The 27,992-nt window shown below is 39.2% G+C and overlaps 1 protein-coding gene across 4 annotated transcripts; it reads right to left on the bottom strand.

Annotated features, from left to right (window-relative positions):
• AKR1A1 (aldo-keto reductase family 1 member A1) lies at positions 1–26,538 on the bottom strand. 4 transcript variants are annotated; one of them, XM_083358669.1, is made up of 9 exons: positions 26,476–26,538; positions 19,614–19,709; positions 15,388–15,507; positions 13,550–13,701; positions 12,946–13,141; positions 7,858–8,057; positions 6,159–6,231; positions 2,792–2,878; positions 1–136 (listed from the first exon to the last, which is right to left on the bottom strand). In XM_083358669.1, the coding sequence occupies exons 2-9, from the start codon at positions 19,701–19,703 to the stop codon at positions 71–73; spliced, it is 984 nt and encodes a 327-aa protein (XP_083214795.1). In that variant the 5' UTR covers positions 19,704–19,709; positions 26,476–26,538; the 3' UTR covers positions 1–70. The 4 variants fall into 4 exon arrangements, with proteins under 4 accessions (XP_083214795.1, XP_083214798.1, XP_083214796.1 ...); XM_083358672.1 differs by having other exon boundaries at positions 26,469–26,481; XM_083358670.1 differs by lacking the exon at positions 26,476–26,538 and adding an exon at positions 26,363–26,470.
• Between the last annotated feature and the right edge of the window lie 1,454 nt (positions 26,539–27,992).

Here is a 27,992-nt window from a genome sequence, read left to right on the forward strand (position 1 = left end):
AAAATTCTTAATTGATGGCACTAGGAGTCCTGAACGGAAATAGACCTCTCATTTTGATAAACTCTATGAATTAATATGGATCATTGAAGGGATATAGGGGGTGTCCAGCATCTCTTGCTATCATTTTGTCCCCCACCTGTGAAAGACAAAGAAAAGTGTTAGTTAAAAGGAAACAATTGTTTCTATTATTTCAAAGTGAATATAGCATTCTCTGACATTTGACTTTATTTAATAACAAAGTCATCATTTCTACTGACAAAAATTGATACTTTTGTATCAATTGCAACCTAAAATCAGCACAATGCAAAAATAGATATGCAAAAATAGCAAATATATCACTAAACTACAGTTTAGGCATCTGAAGCAGCACAGCTTGCAGCTTGGTTTTTTTTTTAATATATAGTAAGAAATCAGAGAAATGAAACAAAAGCTTGGCGAGAACTGTAAACGTTTGAAATATTTACATTTGCTATATCAGATTTATCAATGTATAGTTTTGAAAAGAACACTTTAAAAGAAAGGAGACATTGTACTTTTGCAGATGACCTTAACTAACATTTAGAATTTCGAAAAGGCTTTCAGTCACATTGATACCAGTGATCCTTTGCCATAACCAAACAACCATACAAATTTGATCTCCGTGGAAGATTTTCTGTAGATCAACTTCCCTTTCATAACTCTCAGAATCTAAGTATTGGCAAGGTAGGGAAAGATGATGTGTCCTGGTGCGAGACTCTTCTCATAAGAGATGGTGGGAAGCAACTATGCAGGTTGATCTCATTCTTTCTCAGTGAGCCTCTGTTGAAAGTATCTCACTTGTACACACATTCGTGTTTTATTCATGAGTGTATATAGGTAGTCCTCGACTTACAACAATTCACTTAGTGACTGCTCAAAGTTACAAAGGCACTGAAAAAAGTGACTTATGTCCATTTTTCATACGTTCGACCATTGCAGCATCCCACGGTCACATGATTTATGTTCAGATGCTTGACAACTGAGTCACATTTATGATGGTAGCAGTGTTGTGCCATGATGTGATCATCTTTTGCAGCCTTCTGACAAGCAAAATCAGTGGGGAAACCAGATTTACTTAACAACTGTGTAACTAATTTAACCAGTGATTCAGTTAACAAATGTGGCAAGAAAAGTCGTAAAATGGGGCAAAACTCACAACAAATTTCTCACTTAGCAACATAGATTTTGGGCTCAATTGTGGTTGTAAGATGAGGACTACCTGTATATGCACTGGCCTTGTTACTGATATCCAAATGAGACAAAGGCATGTGACTTATATAGTAACAGTTTCCTAAATAAAAATGATAAATAATATTAAAATGATTAAAATGATTTCTAAGCATACAATCAGAAATGAAATTGCTTAGTGTTTTAGGTTTGTGGTAGTCTGGGAAGAAAACTTCTGACACCTGGCAATGCTTCAGAGATTTAATGGTCAAGATTTTATGTTTTTATATCAGGTCCTTCATCCATATGCTTACAGGAATAAGAACTAGAGCCATCTTCCCCTTTTCTAGAGGGTAGAAAGGCATAGGTAACTGGTGCACTTTTCATGACTGATTCTAAATCTATTTCACCCATGAAATAAACATTATTTGAAAACTAAAAATGCAGCTTTCAAGCTATGGGTGATTCTTAATAATGCTCCTTGTTATCCTAAGGACAAATTCCCATTACGTAATTAACTATTGACAGATATCACTCTCTTAGGCCATTTATAAGAATCCATGAACTGATTAACATCACCAGGAATTTCCAAGAACAGACTGCCTCATCAAGTAGCTTATAAAGAAAAACAAGAGGAACATTTAAATAAACTATTGCAGTATGCAACTGAGATGACAGATAAGGTGATGACTATCAATTTATGTAATACAGCTGAAAGTCAATGAACGACAATGTAATATTATATAACAATGCAAAAAAAATTAAGATATAAAAAAATTAAGATATAAACATTTTCAGCCACCTAGTCATGTTTCCTTCAAAAAAGTCAGCAAGCCCAGCAGCCAAGCTTGATCTTCAACCATTCACTAGTACAGTGTTTCTCAACCTTAGCAACTTTTAAGATATGTGGACTTCAAATCCTAGAATTCCCCAGTCAGCATGCAGACCAGCATTTCTCCAGCCAGCAGCCATCAAGCTGTCTAAGGAATTCTGGGAAATGAAATCCACCTATCTGACAATTGTCAAGGTTGAGAAATTCTGTAGATATGGACATCATTATATCTACAGTATATTAATATGACCAGCGCAACCAAGGTAAAGGTTATATCTAAAGTTATACTATTCTCAAACATATATTCTGTTTTCTTATTATTGTTTGTTAGCTTTATGTTAATATTTGAAGTATTTTAATAGGATGAAACATGACTTCATTCCTTTAATTCTACTTTTTTGACATCGTCTTAGGTTTATCAAATTGTGAGAGTTTTGAAAGGGAACCTTTGTAGCTGGCAACAGGGTCACTATATAATTTTGTTCTATAGCTCACAAGCCGCTAGAGGGCACACAGATTCTTACTTTGAAGAATTAAGCATGAAAATATTGTTACTGGATGTTATGGACTTATTTGTACCTTAATCCATTTCTTAACTGCAACTTTTAATTGAAAGCATTAACAAATATAAAGTTGAAACATGTATTTGTTTTTTGGCAGAACAGGATAGACCAGCTGTTGAAGGGATAGGAGACTCAACACACTCAGTGGGTATTTTACAAATTTCAGTTTCTTTTTATTGATTTATTTTGTATGAACAGAAACAACTATTACCGTAAGCATTGGCACAATATATCGCCAGTTTTTATTCAGGCCCTCAATAAAGCTCATCTCTTCAACGGTCAGGCTGAAGTCAAACACCTAAAACATGTAAATACATTTACTGTTAATTAAGGCTATGATTTTCACTGTTGCTGCTTCATGAGCTGTCTTAATAGCTTAAAAATTCTGCTTGTGGAACACATGTAAATGGAAACAGGTGGAGAACATATCTAAGCAATCAGAGCTGTCTACTAAGAGATGTGCAATGCTTTAGTGCCAAAGCCAAAAGATGCTTTGAAGTGGGAATGGGTGTATATGCTGCATCTCCTTAAAGATGCAGCTTCTTTAAAGTGATGCAGATAGATGTGATATGAATGCAGCCGCCCACTCGGAAGCACATTTTTGGCTGCAGGTCTAAAGCATTGCACATCTTAACCACCCAAAGAAAACATCGTTTTTTGTCGGCAAGCATGCCTGGCATATAGAAATAATCTTTTTCAGTGTTTCTGACACTTTGTAAAAGATCTAAGTGTGGAAAAAAAATCTTCATCTGTAAAGTTTCATTATTCTTAAATTGTGAAGTTATCTCCTTTATGATGACTTCCATTATCTAGCTACTTATAGCACTATACAGAAATAGACCCAAACTTCAGAAACTTGGTGAAACTATTAATACAGGACATCTTGCAAGGAAACTGATACTGGAGACCTTAAAAAAACTCACACTTTCTACTAGGCGGTGCTATATACCAGCGTTTCCCAACCTTAGGAACTTGAAGATGCGTGGACTTCAACTCCCAGAATTCCCCAGCCAGCATAGCTGGCTGGGGAATTCTGGGAGTTGAAGTCCACGCATCTTCAAGTTCCTAAGGTTGGGAAACGCTGCTATATACTATACATTTGGAGTGTAGATTATAGAAATCTTGTAATTTTTGCCTCAATGAGATATACAGCAGAAAAACAAGTACTAAAAAAGCAGTAATCTCTGAACACAGAGAAGCAAATTCCACAGGAGTTCATATTAATAAAGTTTGTTTATTCCTTGCAAAATTTTCATCACAAAAAGCAACTTCAGAACATTATATAATTTGGTGAAAACTGGTGATAGTGGACAATGGTGACTATTGTAATGAGTTGGGAAATTTGTGATCTTTCAGATATTCCTCTAATAATCTCAGCATCTCACACCATTGTCTATAGTGGCTGAATTCACTGGAAATTGGAGCTCATTAACATCAGATTCATGAGTCCTGCTGTAGTAGCTTTATTAATATTCCAACAAGGCTGAAGAGTTACATGGAAGATGTTCAATCGTACGCTCATAGCTGAATGTGTCACAATATATTCAGGCATGTTACTGCAGAAGCTTTTGTAAAGATCCAAGAAAGTGCCATGGACTTTGAAACTTTCTCAACATGCCTAATATGCCATAGTTATTCAAGCAAACTAAGTTACAACGCAACAATGAGAGGATAGTTCATGACTATAGAAGAAATTTGATTTCTACTTGGGATTTCATCATCATGAACTTTTGCAAAATCAAAGTAGCAGGTGATTTACCATGAAAAGGTAAGGCCAAGTCCTACAAAATTGGCTTCCTGAGTTAGGCTAGTGCTGCCCAGCTTACAGCCACCTTCCTTGACTGACAAGATGCCAAAGTGACTATTACTGATTTATTCTCCTGGATTAACTGTTCATTTTCCCCATAACCTAACAAATTTAACTGAATAGAAGACGCAGGAGCAATTTTCTTTCCTGGGTTAAACAAAAAGAATATTTTTTTCATAGATAAGAAATAAACTCAGCAATAATTCTTTGGAAAGAAAAGCACTGATATTAATTCTGCTTCCTATCATTGCAAAAAGAGTAACTTTCCAAATATCTACAGGTGTAATACCTCCCCAGGTAATATTAGAAATAACATAAAAAGCTATTAAAAGAAACAAGAATTTTGCAAATAATTCAAAATTAATCTCTCTGAGCACTTCAGGAGTTTACAAATAAGATAGCATTAATTGTAACACTTTCTGGATAGCCACGGCTCTGTTATTTAATGATTTCTAAATAAGAGGGCTGATGGAGAAGGGATTTATATTTATCTGATGTTTTTTCTAAAGCTTTTGAAAAATATCAAAGGGATTATAACAACTTCAAAAGGAAATTGCAGCATCAAAACAACGTTTGAAGTGCAGTTTAAAGCAACACGGTAATATGATATCACACAGAAATGTTGGATTCTACTGCACCTATCAAGATCAAAAGGGGAAAAAATTCTTTTAAAGTCTGGGAGGCAGAAGCTTACAAGTGAAGACCAGTTAAATATATTGAATGCGCAAACTGCAAGCACCAAATATATTAAACTAGTACAGTGTAGCATGTACAGTGTTACTAGTACAGTGTTACTCCTTAAGTAACACCAGCTGCCTGCAATTAGTGCAGGTTCGAGTCCCACCAGGCTCAAGGTTGACTCAGCCTTCCATCCTTCCGAGGTAGGTAAAATGAGGACCCAGATTGTTGGGGGCAATAAGCTGACTTTGTAATAATGCCGCTTGGGGAGGGGGTGAAAGCCCTAATAAGCAGGCATATACATAGAATGAAGGCTATTGCTAAGTACATTGGTTTGTGCTAAGATTGTAAGCTGCCCTGAGTCTTCGGAGAAGGGCGGGATATAAATGGGATTAAAATAAAAATAAAAAATAAAAATATCGCCACATAAACAAGTCTAGAATCTGTGGTAGTAAGATTCAATAGTAAATTAGTTGTTCAGCTGGTGCTTCAAACAAGTCAGAATGTGCATGTGTGCCTTCATCGGCTCTAGTAAAATGATACCAGGACATATCAGTTGAGAATTATATTCTTCCTATAAAGGTAGTCCTCAGTTACTTACTGCACTGGGACCCGCAACTCTATCACTAAGTGACACTGTAATAAAGTAAAACACCAGTGACCACACCTTACAGTATCAGTTCTGGGTGCAGGCATTAAGCAAACCACTCATTATACATAATGTATGTGACTATGACTTGGGACTTCCTACTGGCTTTTCCATTGACTTTGGAAGCCAGCTGTGAAGGTCGGAAAAAGAGATCACATGATCATGGGATGCTGTGACTGTCACACGTGTGTACCAACTGCCAAGCACTTAAACCATGATTGTGTAATTGCAGGGACACTGAGATGGCTAATGAGAGGACCAGCTGTAAATCTCTATTTTCAGTGCCATTATAACTTCAAATGGTTGCTGAATGAGCAATCAGTAAGCAAGGACTACCTGTACAATGTATTACCAAGGAAAAGACACAGCTAAAGCTTCAATACTGTTGACCAAAGCTGCCTACAAGTAATGTCTTCTTGCAAGTCAGTCGGAAGTCCCACTCACCTGAAGATTTTGGAGTATGCGTGCAGGAGTAACACTCTTGGGAATAACAGCTACTTTCCGCTGAACTTGCCACCTGTTATAGAATTAAACAAACAGCTATGATTTTCTCATTCAGAATAAACAAAATCCAAAGTGCTCTATTCTGACAGGGAAAATATTTTCTCTACAAGGCTACACAATCTTAGGCTGAAAGTTAAATATAATGCCACTGTAACACAGAATATAGAATACTAATCAGGGTTCTTTGAATAGAACTTCAGACTGTATTCCTAGAATCCGAGGCTCTTTTAAAAAAACTGAGCCGCTTCCATGCTTTTGCTGGTTTAATTAAAATGTTTGTAAAGCACCTTACATTGCAAATCTTCATTTTAAACTACAGTTGTTTTCAACAGAATAAAAACATTAATATTGTATAATAAAATAATACTGTAACTATTAACAAAATATAATAATGTTTTTGTTATATAGCAAAAAATAACATTCTTTTTCCTCTTCCTTATTTATTTATATCACTCCTTTATTATTTTTATAACTAACTTCAGGATGGCAAACATGTCTAATGCTCCTTCCTCTTATTTTTCCCACAACAACAACAACAACAACGCTGTGAGGTGAGCTGGGTTCAGAGTATGAGTGGTCCAAGGTCACCCAGCTGGCTTTTCATGTCTATGGTGAGACCAGAACTCAGTCTCCAGCTTAACCATTAAACCAGCTTCCATTTCTCCCTTAGGGAATTTTTCATTCTAAAAAAAAATTGCATTATAAAGGTCTCAGATTCAATCCCTGACATCTCTTTATCAATGCTTGTTTGGAAACTGGAATGCCTCTGCAACTCTTCAGAATGGCCTAGGGCTCAGCAGACCTGTTGTGATTCAGCGTCAGCCTGTGGTTCCGGCAGCTGAGTCAGATGATTCTGAAGAGGAGAAGGAGAAGGGGTTTGGAGAGCCTTTGGTGTCAGAGGAAGGTTCAGCCTGGCCCCTCCCGTCTTGTTCCTCCTCAGACTCAGCTGTGTGAGCATGAGGGATTGGAAGAAGACGATCCACAGTTGCCTCTGTTCAGGGACGCTAGGAGCAGGAGGCAATCAAACAGAACAGAGGAAAGCAATGAGGCAACTCAGAAGAAGGCAATGAGAAGCCACGCCTTGGGACTGCTGATAAAAGGGGAAGGTGTGGGAGGTCCTGGTTGCTGAAGGCAACCGTTTGAAGATCTTCTGCTAGAGTCCCAGTCTGTTATTCTTGTTTAACCTTTTGGTTTAAGTCTTGTTTGAACTTTTTGTTTAACTTTTGTTTGAACTCTTTCTAAATGAATTTGGTTGGGTTTTTTCCAGCCTGTTGATTATAAAAAGGGGTTGTCCTTGACATTCAAACAGGGCTGGTCTTAGGCTGGAACAGAACAAGACCGATGGCCTGACTTGGTGTTGGAATTATATTTCTACACTGTCCTTTCAAGAAGATACTAAATTCGCTTAGCCACCACAATCACTGCAATATTTCAGCACTACAGAACCAAAATTCAAGCGTTTACAAAATCGGGAGTGGTTGGTATCCTTTTGCCATCACATCACAACATTGCAACGCCAATTTTTACTGTACGGTGTTTAGCGAAATGTATTAATAAGGAATATAAAGAGCTTTAGGGTCCAGTTCTCTGCTCTTTTAGATCTTCAATGCTGATCTCTCAAGAGCTAATTTATTAATACCTGAGAAGAATCTGAGCAGGAGATTTGTTGTATTTTTCTGCCAGCTTCTTTATCCCAGGTTCCTCCAGCAATACCGGCTCATCTGGGTGCTTCCACATCCGGTCAGGTGAACCAAGAGGACTATAAGCAGTTACCACCAGCCCCCGCTGATGGCAATGAGCTATTAGTTCTCTCTGGGCTAGGTAAGGATGACATTCCACCTATTAAGAGCAATATACAATAGTGAGCAGACTAGTGCCAAAAAATTAAAATCACTTTGCTGAAAGAGTAGATTTTAGAGTAGTAAGTTCCAACCATTGACAATTTAGGGGAAATTGAGTCCACCATGATCTGTGGGTTGATGGCAAATGTGTAGCTAACATTCTGGCAGACAGTATTGAGCTAGAATCTATGCTGCATTTTTGTCTATATTAGATGAACACTATGTGATAAAAAAACCTGTATGAACACAATCAAGATAATGAAGCATTTTCAAGCGGTACATTCTTTTTTGGAGAAAAACCTCCTAATTTTAATGTCAAAAACGTAATGGCAAAATGTAGAAAGGCCTGTGATAGAAACTGTGTGTGGTTTGTAAGTTGTGCTGCACTAACTAGAAGCAAGATTACTTCACCTACTGCATTATCTCCACTTTGCTTTACATTTTTCCCTCTCGTACCACCATTACATCCGTATCAAGGTCCATAAGGGTAAAGCTTCAGAATAATACAAGGTGTCAAACAGAAGGCCTCACAGGGAAAAATATGAAGATCACTCTTCTTCCTATACCTTCATTCATTGTGGCTGGAGTCGGACATCTCTGGCCCTCCTAATACCCAGCAAGCTTGGCTAGTGACCAGGGATCAAGGAAGTTGCATTCAGCAAGATCTGAAGGTTCACAAATCCCCCATTCCTGTTCTACTGGATTTTAAATTCCTTCTGTAAAACTAAGTGGTTCCATTGTTAATAAAAATGCACTTAACACAAAGGTACATCCTCAAATTACTTTAGGTCAGGGGTGTCAAACTCAATTTCATTGAGGGCCGCATCAGCATTGCGGTTGCCCTCAAGGGGCCGGGTGGGTATGGCCAGGGTGGGCGTGGCCTACTGGGTGGGCGTGGCTAGAGTGCGTATGGCCTGCTGGGTGGGCGTGGCCAGCTCTACATCGTTAGCATCAAGGGTGCCTATGGGGGCCTGGGCAGGAGTGGGACAGATCTGAGGGCCTCTGGCAGAAGGAGGGTCTCTGGGCCAAGGCAGTGGGGGCCATTCCCTCACTGTTTCCAGGATGGCTTCACAGGCCGCATGAAACCACTTTGTGGGCCGGATCCAGCCCCCGGGCCTTGTGTTTGACATGTCTGCTTTAGGTAAAGGTAAAGGTTCCCCCGCACATGCGTGCTAGTCGTTTCCGACTCTAGGGGCCGGTGCTCATCTCCGTTTCAAAGCCGAAGAGCCAGCGTTTGTCTGAGGACGTCTCCGTTGTCATGTAGCCAGCATGACTAGACACCAAAGGCGCACGGAACGCTGTTACCTTCTCACCGTAGCGGTCCCTATTTTTCTACTTGCATTTTTACGTACTTTCGAACTGCTAGGTGGGCAGAACCTGGGACGAGTAACAGGCGCTCACTCTGTTACGTGGCGCTCGGGATTCGACCCGCCAAACTGCCGACCTTCTGATCGACAAGCTCAGCGTCCTAACCCACTGAGCCACCGCGTCCCTTCAAATTACTTTACAGGAGGGGGAAAAAAGGTGCCCCCTCCCCATATCTTGGAAATGAGACATTAACATCAGAAACAAGGGACACTTTTTTGTGCTTTCTCCCTCTTTTCAGGTTGGTTTTAACTAAAAACTATAGTGAGGAGGATATATGATGAAGGAGGGAGAAAGCAAAAATACCTGGAAAGCAGGAGTTGGAAAAACAGAGCAGAATAAGGAATAGGGATGAGACAGCAGAGTTAAAGTAAGAGCTAATTGCTTTGGTCACTAATCCTGCAAGCTATGGGCAGGAGGGAGGGCCTTGGCCAAATGAGAATCAAAGAACAGGTACACCATGTAGTTGTGAATGAAAGAAGAAAGTAATGTAACATTAGATATATCTGCTTGCTGCCAACAGCAGGAACAGAGAAAATGATGCACCGTATAAATGACACTAATTTAGCTAATTTCTCCGTCCATTTTCCTGGAGTGGAATTAAGGCTGAGGACTGACCTGTTGATTTCCTACAATATAGACATGGCTCTTGATCTTCTTGATAGGATCCAAGAGAATAGACACTCCATATGCAGGAAGGAAAGTGCTGAGACGGAACATGGCAAAAGCTAAGCTTTACTGTGGGTTGAAGATAATGTGAGGAAGCGCATAACATGTAAAGAGAAGGGATTGCTAATAACAATGGAGAAAGGAGAACTGGGGCTAGATGGGAAGAGAACTGGAGATAGTGGCCTAATTTTTTTGACGGGATTGTGGAATGTTGCAAAAAAGACTGAGTGGGCAGAGAAAGAGTGATGTTAACCGACAGATTTATGTTGGTGGAAAAGATGGATAAGATTCACCTGAAGAAAAAAAAAGACAGTGGTAAATAGCAACTTTCTGCATCATCAAGGCTCCATGGAAAAAGGGTTTGGTCACTGCCATTTCTGAAGAACCTCAAGTAGCTGAGATATGGTAAGCTGAAAGAGTAGCAAACTTCACTGTATTTATGGGAAATCTGGACCGGCACTGGGACGTGGCAAAAGCAGGTGGAATGGAGGACCAACTTCCAAAGGAGGAAAAGGAAGCTTACAGCATGAGGCAGCACTCTTTTTTTTTCTAGAGGAGAGCCAGGAAGGGTAGAATAGGGGGGAAAAAACCTAAAGATGGAATTGGAATGGAAGGTTACATTGACTTCAACAGGGAAGGGGATGAGAGGGAGAAGGGAAGGGATAGCTGGCGGGGGCCCATGGCCCATTCTGCTAGGGTAACTATATTCTAAATGGCAGAATGGTTATTCAAAAATACAAACAGGATGGTGACAGGATTGAAAGGCTGGGGGTGCCCTGTATTGGGGAGCAGAGTCAGGAGAGGACCGAATGGGAAAGGATCAAAGTAGTGATGGGCAAAGGGAGTATGGGGCATAGTGAAGACAGACTGTTACAGACAAAGGTAAATTGGACACCTGATACCAATCTCCATTTCCGTCCCCCAGCCCCAAGAACCTAGATTCTGAATTGCAGGAGAAGTTGGCCTCAACTTGACTCTTTTCAATTCCAGTTTTATTTAGAGCAGACATGTCAAACACAAGGCCCGGGGGCCAGATCCAGCCCGCAAAGTGGTTTCATGTGGCCCGCGAAGCCATCCTGGAAACAGTGAGGGAATGACCCCCACTGCCTTGGCTCTGGCCCAGAGACCCTCCTTCTGCCAGAGACCCTCAGATCTGTCCCACTCCTGCCCAGGCCCCCATAGGCACCCTTGATGCGAACGATGTAGAGCTGGCCATGCCCACCCAGTAGGCCATATGCACTCTAGCCACGCCTGCCCAGTAGGCCACGCCCACCCTGGCCATACCCACCCGGCCCCTTGAGGGCAACCGCAATGCTGATGCGGCCCTCAATGAATTTGAGTTTGACACCCCTGATTTAGAGTAAGAACACGTCCCTACATGGCCTTGGGTTGGAGGAGGCAGCAGACATGCATGGGCGTGTACCTTTAAGACTGGATTAGGTGAGAATGAAGGATGGCTTTTGTCTTAAGAGCTGCCTGGTCAGGTTTTATGAATATACCAACTTGATGCCAAGGTTGGGAAAGAGGAGAGGCAATAACATTCAATGAGAAATTGATGTGAACAGATGCACTCTTGTAGTAATGACTACATAAAGGTCCCGTACATGAAACTGGGTATCAAGGACAAGCAGGGGAACTGCTAATGTAATATCATCCCTGCTGGCCAGTATGCTGCCTTCCAGAACTGCTTAACATTGTCTAGCTGCTGGTCGACTCTTCCAGACAATTTCAAACTATTGGAAGTATGTTATAGGACAACTTAGAAGTTTATGATTGCATTAACTTTGTTTATGTTTTGTTTATGACTGCCATGAAATCATGGCTTGCCCCAAGTTACCACAGTCCTTACTCAGACAGGAGTCACACATTAGATTGGCTTTTTACCTCAGACCAACTCAAAGACATTAATACCAATCCTTCAAAATGGTCAGATCACTTTCTGATATCCTTGATATTCAAAGGCCACTAACAACCCTGTAGGGAAGAAAGCAGCATTAAAGGGTTGGCCTCAGGTCACTTATGAGTCTGCTTGATTCAAGGGACAACATGGGGACTTTCTCAGCAGTCTACTGAGGAGTGTTTAATTGAAACTCTTAGTTGAATTTAGAAACACAGAACTGAGGAAAATACTTGACAGAATGCCTGAGCATCCTCTCCCTGTGCATTGATCTGGGGGGGGGGGGAAGAGTCATCTTTGGTTTAGAGAGATGCTTCAGAACATAGTACAGGAGACACCCGGAAAAATGGCAGTGAAAAATAAAAAGAGAAGTTGATTGAACGTAGGTGGCAGTAAGGGTGATAAAGCTTCAATATTTCTCCAGTTAGTCTATTGGCCATCCAGCAACCTTATTTAATGTGACCTAAATCATTGTTGGATCCTCTAGTAGGCCACTATGACCACCTTACTAGATATTTTGCCGACAAAATCACTCTTATCTGTTCAGATTAAATGCTTAGAAAGTCTTGTGAGATGACAAAGGTAACATCTTACAAAGTCATCTGGGACTTTTTCAAGCCTGTGACAGCTGAGGACAGGAACAGAGTTCTCTCTTGGATGAACTTCGCCACCTGTATTTAGATAAATACTCCTCCTGGATAGTACATGTGACCAGAGAGGGGATAAAAGGTTGGATACAGGAGTGGTAAATGAATCCTTAGGAGAGCTGGTGGTGCTGGCAGTTTTGAAAGAGGAAGGTGTGGTGCACCCCCTGCTTAAGAAGCCACTTCTTGACCCAGATATGTTGACATGCCTCTCAAAAGAAGCACAACTTGTTTCTTTTACATTGCACTTCCATTACTCTAATCATAATCTTAAGAATCAATCACATCCTCTTTTCCTTTTTCTATCTTACCTGTAAAACTGCTGGCTTGACAGAAGCTATGCTGAGAACATCGTCAATCTGTCGACTATTGAAATTTGAAAGTCCAATAGCTTTTACCAAGTCTTTTTCCACCAATTTTTCCATAGCCTTCCATGTATCTTTGTAGTCAATATAATCATAACGCATTGTACCATCAGGATTCTTGGGGAAGAGATTATTTCCTCGCCTATAAAAAATAGTTAGAAAATCCATTGGAAACGCCGTTAAGAACAAATGCACTTTAAAATAATTACTTAATTATTATTTATTAGCTTACATTTTTATCCTTATGAACTGTATAAATTTTCATAGTATTATGAACTATACAAATTAATAGTAGCCCTCCAGAATGAACATGCAGAACAAAATCAGGAGTCATATGTAATTTTTCTTAAGAGTCTTAGCACTATGCTGAACAAGTAACATAACATCAACATTGTGATAGGAGTTGGATCACATATCACTTCCCCCACCACATTTTTAAAAAGGAGTAAATTTCAGCCTCTCCCTCTCTGTTCCCCGGCCCTGTGCCCCAGGTTTAAATAAATAACGAATTATGGTTTAATCTCTTAATTTTTCTCTTATTAAAACGCACTCGAAGGCATGTGGCCAGTGCATAAGGTAGAGGTCTAGGTAATCCAGCTTTAGATCTTGCAGAGTCTTCCTTAAAGCTGGCTCCACATCTTCTGGGTGGTGTTTGGTGTTCCATAGCTTTGAGGTAACAAACAGTTCTTCCCTTTTAACAGCCTTTAAAAAGAACAACAAATAGTGAAACATTACAAGTGAAGACATGTCACCAAAGAAGAGCATCAAAGATGAGCACTAACTTACATATTGCTCAATTCAATATCACTGCATTAATATTTCCTGTTCTATTTCTGGCTGAGAAGGAAATGGACGAATCTGTGTAGAATGGAAGAAGCTTCATTCCAAAGTACAAATCAATTCTAAAATTCTTACAAGATTGCTTAGATCTCTTAAGACCTCTAAATAAATCCATTTCTATGAAAAGGTGTTGTGTTTCAAAGTTTTAACACACCACCCTGTCACATTTAACATAACTTTATGCCAAACATAACAAGCAAATTTTCATTCTGTCTAAATTATGTTTTGCATTTCTGTTTTATTACAGCCCAGCATTTTTCCTTACATCTCCCGCTCAAGGGGTAACCAGGTCCAACACTGCTTAACTTCCAAGCTCAGAAAAGCCACCATCTGCTAAAACTCTTAATTGCTCTATCCTGATTTTAAATACTATTTTCTTCCTCACTGTGGATCATGCTTACTCAAAACAACCATGTATAAAACTGTTCCCATTATGCAATGATTTTTATGTTTCCATTATTAAGAATCATTGGGGCATGAGACAAGCTCTACATCTGATCAACCGGTTTTTTTATGGCAGGTGGCACAACATAACATTTTACAAGCTTTTGTGTGCACTAGACATTAAATATTTTTTTTTAAAAAAAAATTAAACAAAATGAAACGTAATAAGAAAAATAGTCCTCTTATTTTGCAAGAGTTTGAGTGTTTAATTAAAAAGGTCTTTTGTTGTGAATGGACATGTTTAGGGAAATTTTGGGCACTGCAGGACCACTGGGCATTATTTGATTTTGTGGACTGACTTTGTCAGGAACATGCAGTATACAAATATGACAAATACATAAATACATTTTGCCACCTTCTCATTTGTATGTTACATGCATTTCAGCTATAAAAATATCAAGATATAATACTTTATAGAAAATTGTTGGTATCCTGGGATTTGTGTGGTACCAATTAAGTTCATAAAAAATAATACAAGCAGTCTTCGACTTAAGAGTGCAATTTAGACCAGAATTTCAATTGTTAAACAAGGCAGTTGTAGTCCCAGTTGCCGTTGTTTACTAAATCCCACAGTCATTAGCTGAGGCAACTTCCTGCTGGCTTCCCACAATCAGAGGGATTGATATAGGTTGAGGGACACCTGTATGCCGATTATATAAGATACATGTCCAAAACAGAAAACAAGACATACTTCTTCAATGCATGATATATTTCTGATTCATTCTGAATCCTAGGATTGCTTACTGATTAATATATATATACATATTGTGTGTCATCTGTATTATGAATACGATCCTGGCTTTCACTTTCTGCTCACTATCTAATAAAACTTCATTTCCATAAACAACCAACCTCGGCTTCTCTTAAAAGTGTTTCTTGCGAAAACCTCAGGAGTGAAAGAATGTTAAATAAATAGAACCAGGCAGAATTTACAACACAGAATCACAGCAGAACATTGCTGTTGATGGTAAAATTACAGTACATAAAGAGATCCAATTATAATTGTTCATTAAGTAGAACTGATACGAAATAGACGTGGTTGTGCACAGCTGGCCTTTCTGCCATTCCTTTTTAACAGGAACCCAGAGAGATTCCTTATTTTACCTTGTCCGCCCCAACAGTCTCCTGGAGTGCTTCACCTATTTCGGCTTCGTTGCTATAAGCTGTAGCACAGTCAATGTGGCAATAGCCCACACTAAGGGCATACTTTATAGCCTCCTTTACCTAGAACAGAAAAATGAAAAGAACACAATGGATTAGAATGAGAGAAAGCATATTTGTTTTTACCAAAAAGGCTACTCTTAATAAGTAATGATAAGACAAATAAAAGAGTTGTTTATGATATGTTGCATAGGGATGGGACATGTACATATGCCTAGAGGAAAGAAAAGAGAATGACAGAAGGGAAAAAACTGTAACTTTCATGGCATACTCAGGAGAACTGGTGCATTCTTAGGAGATTACTATGTAAGCACAATTGTCAAAGTTGCCACAGAAAACAGCCCAATTAGAAATGCGTATTATTTCTGTCTTTTGACAAAAACCTGAAGGCATTTATTTTAACAGGTTTTCCTCATCTACAATACTGCCTTGCACCTGATTATTTCACCAGCATTCTTGCCTTAATACATAGCTACAAATTCTAAGAATGGGGAAATGGCTTTAGGAAATATCTTGTTCAAATCACGTAAAAGGAAAAGATCCCTCTTGAGTTGAATTTGGCTCCTGGTGACTTCATGAATACAGGTTTTCTTGGTGATGCTGGGGAAGTGATTTTTAAAACTTCCCACGGCTGGAATTTCTACATGCTCTCCCATTCAAACATCACCACGTCCTACTCCTTAGCTTTTTCAACATCAGCCAGAGTTGCTACTTGCTGCAGACAGGTTGAATAATAGCTAAACTGTAACCTTAATTCTGCAAATTTCCTTACCTCCAGCTGTGCCTCTGTAACTACTTTGGTTTCTCATTGTGTTTCAGTGCTCTCTGCTACACACAGTAGTATCTTGCCTTGACTTCTATTCATTGCACTATTGCTAGTAAGCTGAATTTAGCATATATGCTTCTGAACATAACCGGAGTTCTGAAATAATACTATTTAGATAGCAATAATAACAAAAAAAGATTTATTAAGACGACAAAAAACTCTTTACTTTCGCCCAACCTATATCTTGAAGACAGAGAAGCATAAAAGAAATAGAAAATTCCTATTCTCTTTTAAACAGAGACTTACTTACTTACTTAACTAACTAGAGCAGGGCTTTTCACCCGGTGGTACATGTACCACCTGTGGTACATTAGCATGTGGCAGGTGGTACGCGGCCTGCCCAGCTAAGTGAAGTGGGGGAGGGAACGAGCCAAAGTAGCACAGATTTGCCGTAAGAGAGTCCTCTGGAGCTGCAGAGTGGCTGGGGCGAGGGAAAGGCTCCAGGATTGGCACTTCTGGCTCACCCGGAAGAGAAAGGAGGACAAAGGGGGGCAGAGACAGGAGAGGCTATAAAAGGAAGCAGTTTGGGCAGGAAAGGAAGAGAGGAAAAAAACCTTGGGAGGAAGCGGAGTCAGCTGTAGCTGCACTGAAGGGAAAGAAGGAGGAGGGTGGGAGGAAAGGAGAAATCAAAATCAAATGAGTAGATATACAACTTCTGTGGCAGCCACCTATGCTGGCAGCAATCAACAGGCAAGAAACAAAGCAGGGGAGGGGGTCGCCCTCCACGAGGAATGAAGAAAGGCAGCATCGGCTGGAGGTGAGGCACAGAGGAAGGGAGATGGCAATGAGAAAGAAGGAGGGGCAGGAGGGAGCGAGGTGTTGAATGGCAGAAGCGAAGTGCCATTTCAGCTGAACCACAAACTGGGAGAGTGGAAGGATTCTTATGTGCTTTTGTGACTATGAAGTTCTGGGATTTGTGCAATGTGGGGTTTGTTTTCTTAAGGAGTGTTCGGGAATTTCTATTTGGATGATGGCTGATGTCCCATGTTAGATTCTATTGCTCTGCTATTGTTAGCTGTAAGTTTTGCTGCAAGGGATTTTGAAGTATTTTTCTCCTGAATAGATTTTGCCAGTAGCATTCCTTTACTTATGAATGGAGCCATTTGGGGAGGCTGCCTTAGTCAGCAGCCAATACTTATTCCTTTTTTTTTCTTCCTGACTCCTTAACTTTCCTTTCTAGCCAGTAGCTAATTCTTAAAGGGGAATGTGCCTTTTTAAGCTAGTTCCCTCAGCGGCTTGTCTTTTCTGTCTCTGGAGGCTTTTCCTTGTTTGATAAATATATGGAAGAGGGAAAATACGGGGGGCGGGTTTGGGTTGGGTTCAAATTCTTCCTTCAGAAGGAAGGAGGTGGGAATGAGAAAGAGGGAGGCAGGGAAGGAGGGAGGGAGAGAAGGAAGTCCCGCCTTAGCACTTGGCTACCAGCAGCCATGCCATTGACTTTGCTTGTCAAAAGGTTGCAAAAGGGGATCACATGACCCTGGGACATTGTGATCATCATAAATATGAATCAGTCGCCAAGCATCCAAATATAAATCACATGACCCTGGGGATGCTGCAATGGTCATAAGTGTGAAAAATGGTCACAAGTCATTTCAGTGCAATTGCAACTTTGAACAGGTTTTTTTTTGTTCATCAAGTTTTTGACACCTTGCTAGGTGGTACTCAAATATTGCCATATCCTAAAAGTGGAACAATCGGTGAAAAGGTTGAAAAGCCCTGAACTAGAGTTCATATGAAAAATGATATAGGGCTTTACGTGTGAACACTTGTCTGTCTGTCATCATTTAGCCTGGTAGTCAAAACAGGTTCATAAATACAGAATTGATGCATTCTCCAACAACTATATAATATTGACTCTGGCCTCAAATTTCTTCTAGCTATAAAATATGCTAAATTACTTTGGACTGGTCATACTTCACACTTAAGTCATAATTTGGTACATTTGTTCCTTTGTTCCTTTGGCTGGATGACACAGTGGCACAAAAAAATTTCTTTGTGTCTTTGTAGTCTTTGTGTGGTCAACCATATTCTAGTATATTAGTACATATTCTTTAGACATGCCCCTTGGGAGTTGGTTGGTTAGATCAGGGTCATCCAACCTTGGCAACTTTAAAACCTACTGGCTGCGGAATTCTGGGAATTGAAGTCCACAAGTTTTAAAGTTGCCAAGGATGGACAACCCTGGGTTAGACATCTTTGTTATGGTGAACCAGATTCTTGGGAGGAAGGTAAAGTTTAATGATTTCAAATGCTTGTTAAATTATATCCCAGTGTACAGAACGTGTCAATGTATGAAGAGCTCTGTATATAGCAAGCTTGGACCATCACAAAAACCAGGATCCTGGAAGAACCAGTGCATACTACATTCTAAAGGTTGGCTAAAGGAAACTGGTTAACTCTCAGCCTTTCATTTGGCTTTACAGTATTAAAAGAAAAATAAAATATTGGGCAACATAAATCCATACGGAGGTGGTTTACTCTGGGTTTTTTAAATCTGAGGTATACTAATATGTATAGAGATGGAGCTATTATTCTTATAGTGTATACAGAAGTGTTTTTCTTTTTCTCTGTTCTTTTATTTTTATTTCTTTCTTCCCTTATGTGTTATTAGTTTCTATTATCTAGATTTTTTTTGTACATTTTGGAATTCAGGTATCTTAAAGAACAACATCTCTTATGTAATCCCAACAAGTTCTGGCCCCAGCCAATTTTGGAGATACAACTTTTGGCTGTAGCTACTTGAAAAGAATCTGAGGATTACAAAATGCATCCTAGTGGGTCACCTGAAACTTCTAAGGCTGCTATTTTTACCCCTGATTTGGAAGTATGGGAAAATAACCACTAAAGTAAATTAGCAATACTGTATTTCAACCTTGCAGATTGAAACTGAATGTCATTATAAGGTCTACTGATTCACAACATTTGCCCAGCTTCTCAGAAGCCTAACATTAAGGAGAGCACAGGGTATCTTCTTCATAATTTCATCAGGAGATTCCATTCTTTTTATGAAAATTGAGTATTTTGTAAAAATTTATAAAGTTTCTCCCCTTGAAAATATCGTGCCTATATGTTTTGATCAATAGGAACATCACTGGGAATTTCTTCTTTTGACAATCACAAGTCAAGCCTTAATTTTAGAGTAAATGTAACACCGCTTATGATTTATGTCAAAGGCAAAAGGGGCTAAGAAGGATGGAAATGTAGAATATAATATGATTGTGGAAGAAACCTATTCCTTTCTCCCAAACTTTTAATTAACAAATAAAAAAAACTTTTCCATCAACATACAGAATTTAAGATCTTAAATACTTTAACTTCCCCAATTTAATAGTGAACTACTTACTTGTCCAGCGTCACTCTTCCAAGTACCTAATCCAACCAAAGGCATTCTTTGTCCAGTGTGAAGCAAAACATAGTTGCATTCAAAAGGCATCTTTACCTAAACAAAATGTAATGATATTTTATATTCTAATTGTTTAACTGCACAAAATAGAAAAACTGTAGATTGGACTGCATTTTTAATGTTGATAATGCCACTCAGTTTAAGAAAATAATAATTGGATGAAGTGTTATATTACATCAACATTTTAGTTAATATTCAGTGCATTCATTTTATATTCTGTCAAGGGCAACAATTTTAAAAGAACCATACAAAGTATAACAATAAATAATAAAAATAAATAATGGAGAGAAACAACATATTGAAATATTATAAAATGAGAGAATAGCCTACTAAATCAACCAATCCAATAGCTTCAGTGCCTACCTGAACAAAGTCACCTTGTTCTCAAAAACAAGGCCAAGAGAATAGTAAATGCAAAAATATCTTTTATTTTTTTTATTTTTATTACATTTATATCCCGCCCTTCTCCGAAGACTCAGGGCGGCTTTACAAACTTAGCAGTAGCCTTCATTCTATGTATATGCCTGCTTGTTAGGGCTTTCACACACACACACCCCAAGCGGCATTATTACAAAGTCAGCTTATTGCCCCCAACAATCTGGGTCCTCATTTTACCTACCTCGGAAGGATGGAAGGCTGAGTCAACCTTGAGCCTGGTGGGATGCGAACCTGCACTAACTGCAGGCAGCTGGTGTTACTTAAGGAGGCTTGGGAAATAATGTTGGGACAGGTTGCTTATGTTGTTTATGCATAATTCAATGTGAATGAATTTTTGTTTATATGCATGCAGACACTTATTGTTTAGAACCAGATTCTATTACTTTTTAAAGCCTACAATGTGGACAAAATATTTTCAATCTAAATAGGGCTATATTTTAGATTTGGTGGCCAACACCTTTGCCTTGCCTTGCCATTTTCACAGCACAATAGGAAACATTAAAAACTATTGTTCATTGACTAACCAGTGAATAAGCATTTGACAGATTCCTGGGTTTTCAAATTACCAAATGCAAAAATTGTGTTGCTTTGTTTGGTTCTGGAGCTATGCACAAAAATGGCCAAATATAATTTGTTCGTTTTGAACAGGGATATTTCATTTCAAACTAAGAATTTAAGATTTTTTTGTGCATGCTTCTAGATTCAAGGTAATTTGTAGATGGGCAGTCTAGGTTAATTCTTTATGCGAGTTCCTATACAATCTTGTGAACTATTCTTGGCAAAACAAATTATTATGGTTAACAGTACAGTGCTGTAATACTTCTCCGTAACTAGTTCTAGGAACAAACTCTGAAAATTCTGAGCATGCAACGTAAAAGTTTGACACTAGAAATTTTGCTTGAAATGATTTTATTGGAACTTGGAGTAAAAGGATCTTGTTTACTCCTGCTTTTACTCCCCTCACTCTTTCTTGAAATCATTTCCTTACATTTAACTTTAAATATATAAACTCCATGGGTAAAGATCTGTGAACCCTTTTTTCTAAATTACCAAAAATACGGAAGTGCTACAGAAACCACGCATATCATATTTTACACTAATAAAACACATAGATCCACACATGTCAGAATGTAATAAGAAAAAGCAATCACAAATTTCTAAAGTGCATCAGGGAACTGAACATTTTTTAAAAAAAAATAGGTATTTTGGAGATCAGATTCTAACCTGTAGAGAAATATGGAAGAGTCTTGAAAAAAATATGTATCAACCATTGATAAAACGTAAGTTTAGTCTGTGAAAACAGGACTTTGTAAGAAAAACTCAAAATTGTCCCACTTTTGATTATCTTTGATATAAGGAGGATAGAAGGAAAAACACTATCCGGCTTCCAAGATTGTTCTTTCTTTCTTTCTTTCTTTCTTTCTTTCTTTCTTTCTTTCTTTCTTTCTTTCTTTCTTTCTTTCCTTTCTTTCTTTCTCTTTCCTTTCTTTTTCTTTTTCTTTATCTATCTATCTATCTATCTATCTATCTATCTATCTATCTATCTATCTATCTATCTTTCTAATATTTTAGTATTTCTTTCAATAGACCTGGTCGGCCTTGAAGGTCTGACAAATGTTCCCTTGGATTCCTAAATGTTCTTATCAGCCCCTGCTTCAAAGTTATCAATGGTTCCCTGATAGTAATCACTTTCTAATTTGTATGTTCATGCTATGAAAATATTTATCTGCTAATCAAATTGCTGTTAAGAAAAATGACAGCACATGCTGCACATTTTCCAAGTTAGTTGGCAATTATTATAAATTATCAGAACAAATAACTTTTATGACACTTCCATAAATCTAATGTAAGAATGGAAGTACTGGCCCTGTACAGTTCAGCTTTTTACAGAGAGAGAGAAAGGGAAAAGAAGGATTGGGCACAGGAGATTAAGCTCATTGTCCTACAGTTAGCTGCTATCCTCCCCCGCCTTGAAATCAAATTTTAAGATAATATGAATTTACAGTATGTACTTTGGTTAGGAAATCTGTGCAGGAACTACAGACAGGTTTATACCTGAAGTTTGCCACTTACATGATTGTATTAGTCATTTTCTGAACATAGGCAAGCTTATCAACCCAGCAATCTCATTTGTGATAGAGTGATAGTGAAATCTGAATTTTATAGCAAACATTATAGAATGCCAGATATTCATTCACAAATTCTGTCCATTTCCACATCTTAAATTATAGATAAGATTATTTAACTCCCCCACCAATACCTGTTAACGTGGCTAAATATTTTTGATAATCTTGAATTAGTAAGCAACAAAAAAAGTCTTTCTTTAAATAATGCCTTATAAAACTGCTAGGTGAGCTAAGAACTTTTCTCCAGACGAGAAATTAACACATCAAACTCAATTAAAACTTTCAGTTTCATATCAGTACATCAGGTGTTACTTCTCACTGACAGAATATTACTCATGAAAAAACATTTTATATGCAAAGTAACTGCCAGCTTCAGTTTTTAATGCTCTTATTATTTCTGTGATGGGAAAAGATACAACACTACAATATAAATGGCATTCAGCATTGGATTTTAGTATTCCTTAGATGCTGTGACCATAAGCCCGTTTTGCTTCTATACACACTTAGAGACCAAGATATATTTATATGGAAGGAGCCTCACTAAAAGCAATTATTTGGCGAGGGAGAAACCAGGCAAAAGGACTACAGGGACCCTGCAGGGAGGTATGGCGGAGGGAGGAGAGGGACAGTCCCTGAGGTCAGTTATAAGAGTGAATCTGCACAAATTTTGTTCATGTGACCGCAGGGATGTTACAACTTCCATAACTTCAAAACTGGGTAGTAAGTAGCTTGGGGTGGGTGGGTTTCCATTGTAACTTCTAACGGTCACTAGGTGACCAGTCGTAAGTGAAGGACCACCTGTGGAACATGTTGCAGTTATCCAATCACATGGTGATTAGGGAACAAATCACTGTGTACAAGGCACCCCATGTCTAAAATTGGCACATTAACTAAAGCAAAAGTGACAACAGCTGGAGGAAGAGTTCAGCAGGATTATGAGCTCTCCTAAATCACAGAACTCTTCCTTTGAGGGAAGAATCATTACAGAAAGTGTCTTACTGTAGCCAACATTAGTAGAATCCCCCAACCTTATTGATGATAAGCAACCTAACCTAGGTGGATTTAATTTAAACTTGTTTTGTACCATGTAGATCAGGGGTCTTCAAACTCAGCCCTTTTATGACTCATGGACTTCAACTCCCAGAATTCCTCAGCCAGCATGCCTGGCTGAGAAATTCTGGGAGTTGAAGTCCATGAGTCATAAAAGGGCCGAGTTTGAAGACCTCTGATGTAGATCCTGACAGCCTCCAAAACCCAGTTTAGCTGTCAAAAACTGATCCAGCATACGCTGGTATGGCAATGTAGAAATTGTCCGCTTATTGATAGCACCGTACCATGAAACAAACCTTGCCTATTAGCTTCATATACATTAAATACCATGGGGGGGGGAAGCTACACCCCATATGGGAGTGGTCATGGATTCAAGCAATGTTCCCCTATGATAATTGAGTGGAACCCAATCTTAGGTAGGAATGCAGTGTTTGTAACTCAGTGCCTCAAGCTCGCAACCTTAGCAGACAATCCAGAAGGTCATTATGGTCAATGGTGCCAGGTGGCATTCAAAATGCTAATAGGAACAAAAAGGTACATTTTCTCAAGATAGTAAAGGCCACTGAGCAGAACAAATAATGTCCTACCTGTTCTATGATAGGATCTAATACCTGACAAGCATGGATCCAGATAATCTGTTTCATGCAGGACCCCCTAAATACCGAACACTCGCGGCTTTCAATACAACTTTCCCTAAAAATGGGACACTGATGATTAGACAAGTCTGTCTGTCTGTCTGTCTAATGGGAGATTTCAATTATCCTCATGTCTGTTGAAAACTGAACTGTGCCAAGAGTTCATAGTCCAAAGATTTCTCCTTTCTTGCTGACAGTCTCATTTCTCAGGCAGTGGAAAAAGGAAGATGGGTAAGTCTTATCCTTTTTTTTTTAGTCTTTCCTGGCTTATGAAGAACATTTTGTTTCTAAGAGGAACATCCTGCAGTGATCTAAAAGTTGTTTTACATGCTTAATCATAAGAGGAAATAATGTTTCAAGGGCTCTCAACTATGCAACATCCTCAGTTTTTGCTAGGATCAGCTGTAGAGTTTTTCCAAAGAGCTATTTATTTTCTTTGCCTTCATTGTTCGTGTGTGTGTGTGTGTGTGTGTGTGTTCTATTGTTGTTTGTTTAAAAATATTTTAATGATTTTAAGGTTCCCAGAATCATTGGGAGTTGGGTGGTATTTAAATAACAATAAATTATTATTTTCTCCATGAAATACCACCTATATATAATTAGAGTCCGCTGGAGTTAGGTGGTTAATAAATTCACATTAATAAAATAAGAATGGTTTTTAAATAATCTCTCTACTTCTATAATTAAATTTCTAATAAAAATAATCTTTTTGATACAGCAAATAAGGAAAGCTCACTTAGACTGCAAACTGTACAAGCACTTTACACTCTTTCAAATTACATATTAAACTATGCATCTGCCTTCTTCAAAGAGATAGTTACTGATGCATCCATTTTAGTCAGAATTCTTTTCATTTTTAGATAAAACAAAAGGCAGCAACACCGAAGGGCAGCAAATCAAAACTGAAGGCATAACCATGACACACTGTGTTTGATCACATATCCATCACATAATGTACCCTAATATCTTCAAGCAAGAACAATTTTTTCACTGCTACTATTAAAATTAGACTGTACTACTTATCAAATTAACTTCAGTATTAAGAATTATTATCCTTTCCTTTGGAAGTGAAGGTTGCATTTTGAAGAAGCAGGATAAGAGTAATGAACTGTTGGAGAAGACTCCTGATAATACTGTAGTCAGCAAACAAGCAAAATCAAACAAAACTCCAGTTCTCACTTGAGGCACAAATGGCCAGGCTCAAATTATCCTGTTCTGGACATATTATGCAAAGATCTAGTTCTCTAGAGAACATTTTAATGCTGAGAAAGATGAAAGAAAATACAAGAGGATGATCTATAACAAGGTAGACACAGTTACAATGGTGAGGGGTACCATTGGAAAGCACTAATTGTCATGGGAAAAGCCTATCTATGTGATTGCTAAGAGTCAGTATCAACTTGATGGCACATAATCAAATTCTTTCCTTTGGCTTGGCCAGCAGATGTCTTGAACTAATAGATTTCAGGCAAGCACTTCTGAAACATCGGGTAGAAGATGAGACTGCATTAGTACCTGATTGCAACAAAAGAATACAAACACTACTGCAATCTGGTGATCATCCATTTTTTCAGCCTATATATATATGTATACACACATACACACACACACACACACACACACAGAGAGAGAGAGAGAGAGAGAGGCAGGCGCCTAGGGCCTAGTTAAAGAGAATATGTAGGCTGCACATGCTGAAACTCTATACAGCTGTTATAAAGCAGAATTTCCTTATTTTTATACAGGGAAATGCTCTAATAATATGTAACATAGATCGGCATAGAGCAAGCTATGAAGGGAGAGCAATAAATTCTGATTGTGATATATTCTAGTGGGTTTTTTTACGTTCCTGGGAATGAAATCATTAACTTATCATTATTGTTCCTGGTCCAGCCAAAAATGTGACATACTGTCTCAGAAATAAATCTTATAATTTAAATGGTGTCCAAGAAAATATGGATCGGAGTACAGCTTACACACTTTACTTGGAAAAAAAATTCCACTCGGGCATACGACTAAACGTGCAGTTTGAAGTCCATAAAAGTCACGCATTGTGATTAATATCCTAATACTGTCTTAATACTTTGGCCACCTAATGAGAAGGAAGAACTCACTGGAGAAGAGCCTAATGCTGGGAAAGATTGAGGGCAAGAGAAGAAGGGGACGACAGAGAATGAGGTGGCTGGATGGAGTCACTGAAGCAGTAGGCGTGAGCTTAAATGGACTCCAGAAGATGGTAGAGGACAGGAAAGCCTGGAGGAACGTTGTCCATAGGGTCGCGATGGGTCGGACACCACTTCGCAACTAACAACAACAACTGTCTTAATGTTCTCCGGTGCGTTTAATTCTTTTCCCGTTAACCGGATTGGAGATTCCCCTCTCCGTAACGCTGATCTTTTTACAGGTAGAGGAAAAGGAGAGCGAGTGAAAGAGCCTAACATACCCGCCAGTTCAGCCCCACGTTTCACCCCACCCCTCTGCACAAACCGGACTGACGCAAATCAAGACAAAGGAGATCAGCTTCGAGTAAGTCACAACAGCTCACTCACTGCACACCTTCGAATTCTTTAGTCCTTCGCTGGAGTTCCCAAGAAAGTAAAAAAAAAAAACCCACCCTCGCTTCTGAATTTAATGTTTCCGTTTCCGGGTTGAAATTTAACTGCCCATTCCTCAGTCTTTCTGATTTTCCAAGCCACGTGGGCTTGCGGAGCACCGTATTTCCCTTATTTTGCAACTTACTGGGAGCCGAAACCAATTTCGTTCAAACTCCGGCCGTGCAATTTAATTGAAGAAAAATTCCGCTTACTTTATCGGCTTTGGGGGCGTATATCAAAATGGGTGCATCAAACGTTTAAATAAATGCAGTGCTGGTCATTACGATGGAAAAATGATGCCGAGACCTTCAAAAGTGTGCAGAGAAGTGGCTAACTGGTTTGAGGAACGGTTGAGAGCGCTAGGGTAGGTATGTCTAGCTAGCGCCTATCGAAGTGAAGTGTGTAAGTTGTACTCCTATCCATATTTTCTTGGACACCATTTCAATTATAAGATTTATTTCTGAGACAGTATGTCACATTTCTGGCTGGACCAGGAACAATAATGATAAGTTAATTTTGTTCTCAGGAATTCTGGGAGTTGAGGTCCATGAGTCATCAAAGAGCCGAGGTTGCCTACCCCTGGGTTAGGGGGAGCCATGAAAACCGTCTTCCAATACTTAGGGCAGACATGTCAAACACAAGGCTCGGGGGCCGGATCTGGCCCATGAAGTGGTTTCATGTGGCCCACGAAGCCATCCTGGAAATAGTGAGGGAACGGCCCCCACTGCCTTGGCCCCGGCCCAGAGACCCTCCTTCTGCCAGAGACCCTCAGATCTGTCCCACTCCTGCCCAGGCCCCCATAGGCACCCTTGATGCGAACGATGTAGAGCTGGCCATGCCCACCCAGTAGGCCATAGGCACTCTAGCCACGCCCACCCAGTAGGCCATGCCCACCCTGGCCATACCCACCTGGCCCCTTGAGGGCAACCGCAATGCTGATGCGGCCCTCAATGAAATTGAGTTTGACACCCCTGACTTAGGGGCTGTCACAGAGAAGAGGGGACTTATTCTCCAGACTAGCTAGCACCTGAGCTCTGGACAAGGAAATGTTGGATGGAAGCTCTTAAAGAGAGATTCTACCCAGAATTAAGGAGAAATTTTATGACAGTACAATGGGTGAAATAGCTTGCCTTGGAGTTGTTAGTGCTCCATCACTGAAGGTTTTCAAAAATAGATTAGACAACCATTTCACTGGGATGCTATAAGGTCTCCTGCCTTGAGCAAGGGGTTGGACTAGAAGACCTCCAAGGCCCCTTCCAGCCGTATGCTTCTGTCTTCTGTGTTCTTAATTTTAAAAGCATGATTTTGTTTGCACAACGAAGGTATCACAATTTAACTATCTGTAATCACATTTTAGCCTAGCGTGGCAAACAAACCCATCCTGTGGCTTGGCAATTAAGTATCCTCCATAAACACAGCCAATTAAGTAAAGGGTTAGCCATCAGCAAGATGTATGAACATAATCACTGATTTTATAAA

This window comes from Vipera ursinii (genome assembly GCF_947247035.1).
Source record: "Vipera ursinii genome assembly, chromosome: 3".
In the NCBI taxonomy this organism is placed as follows: domain Eukaryota; kingdom Metazoa; phylum Chordata; class Lepidosauria; order Squamata; family Viperidae; genus Vipera; species Vipera ursinii.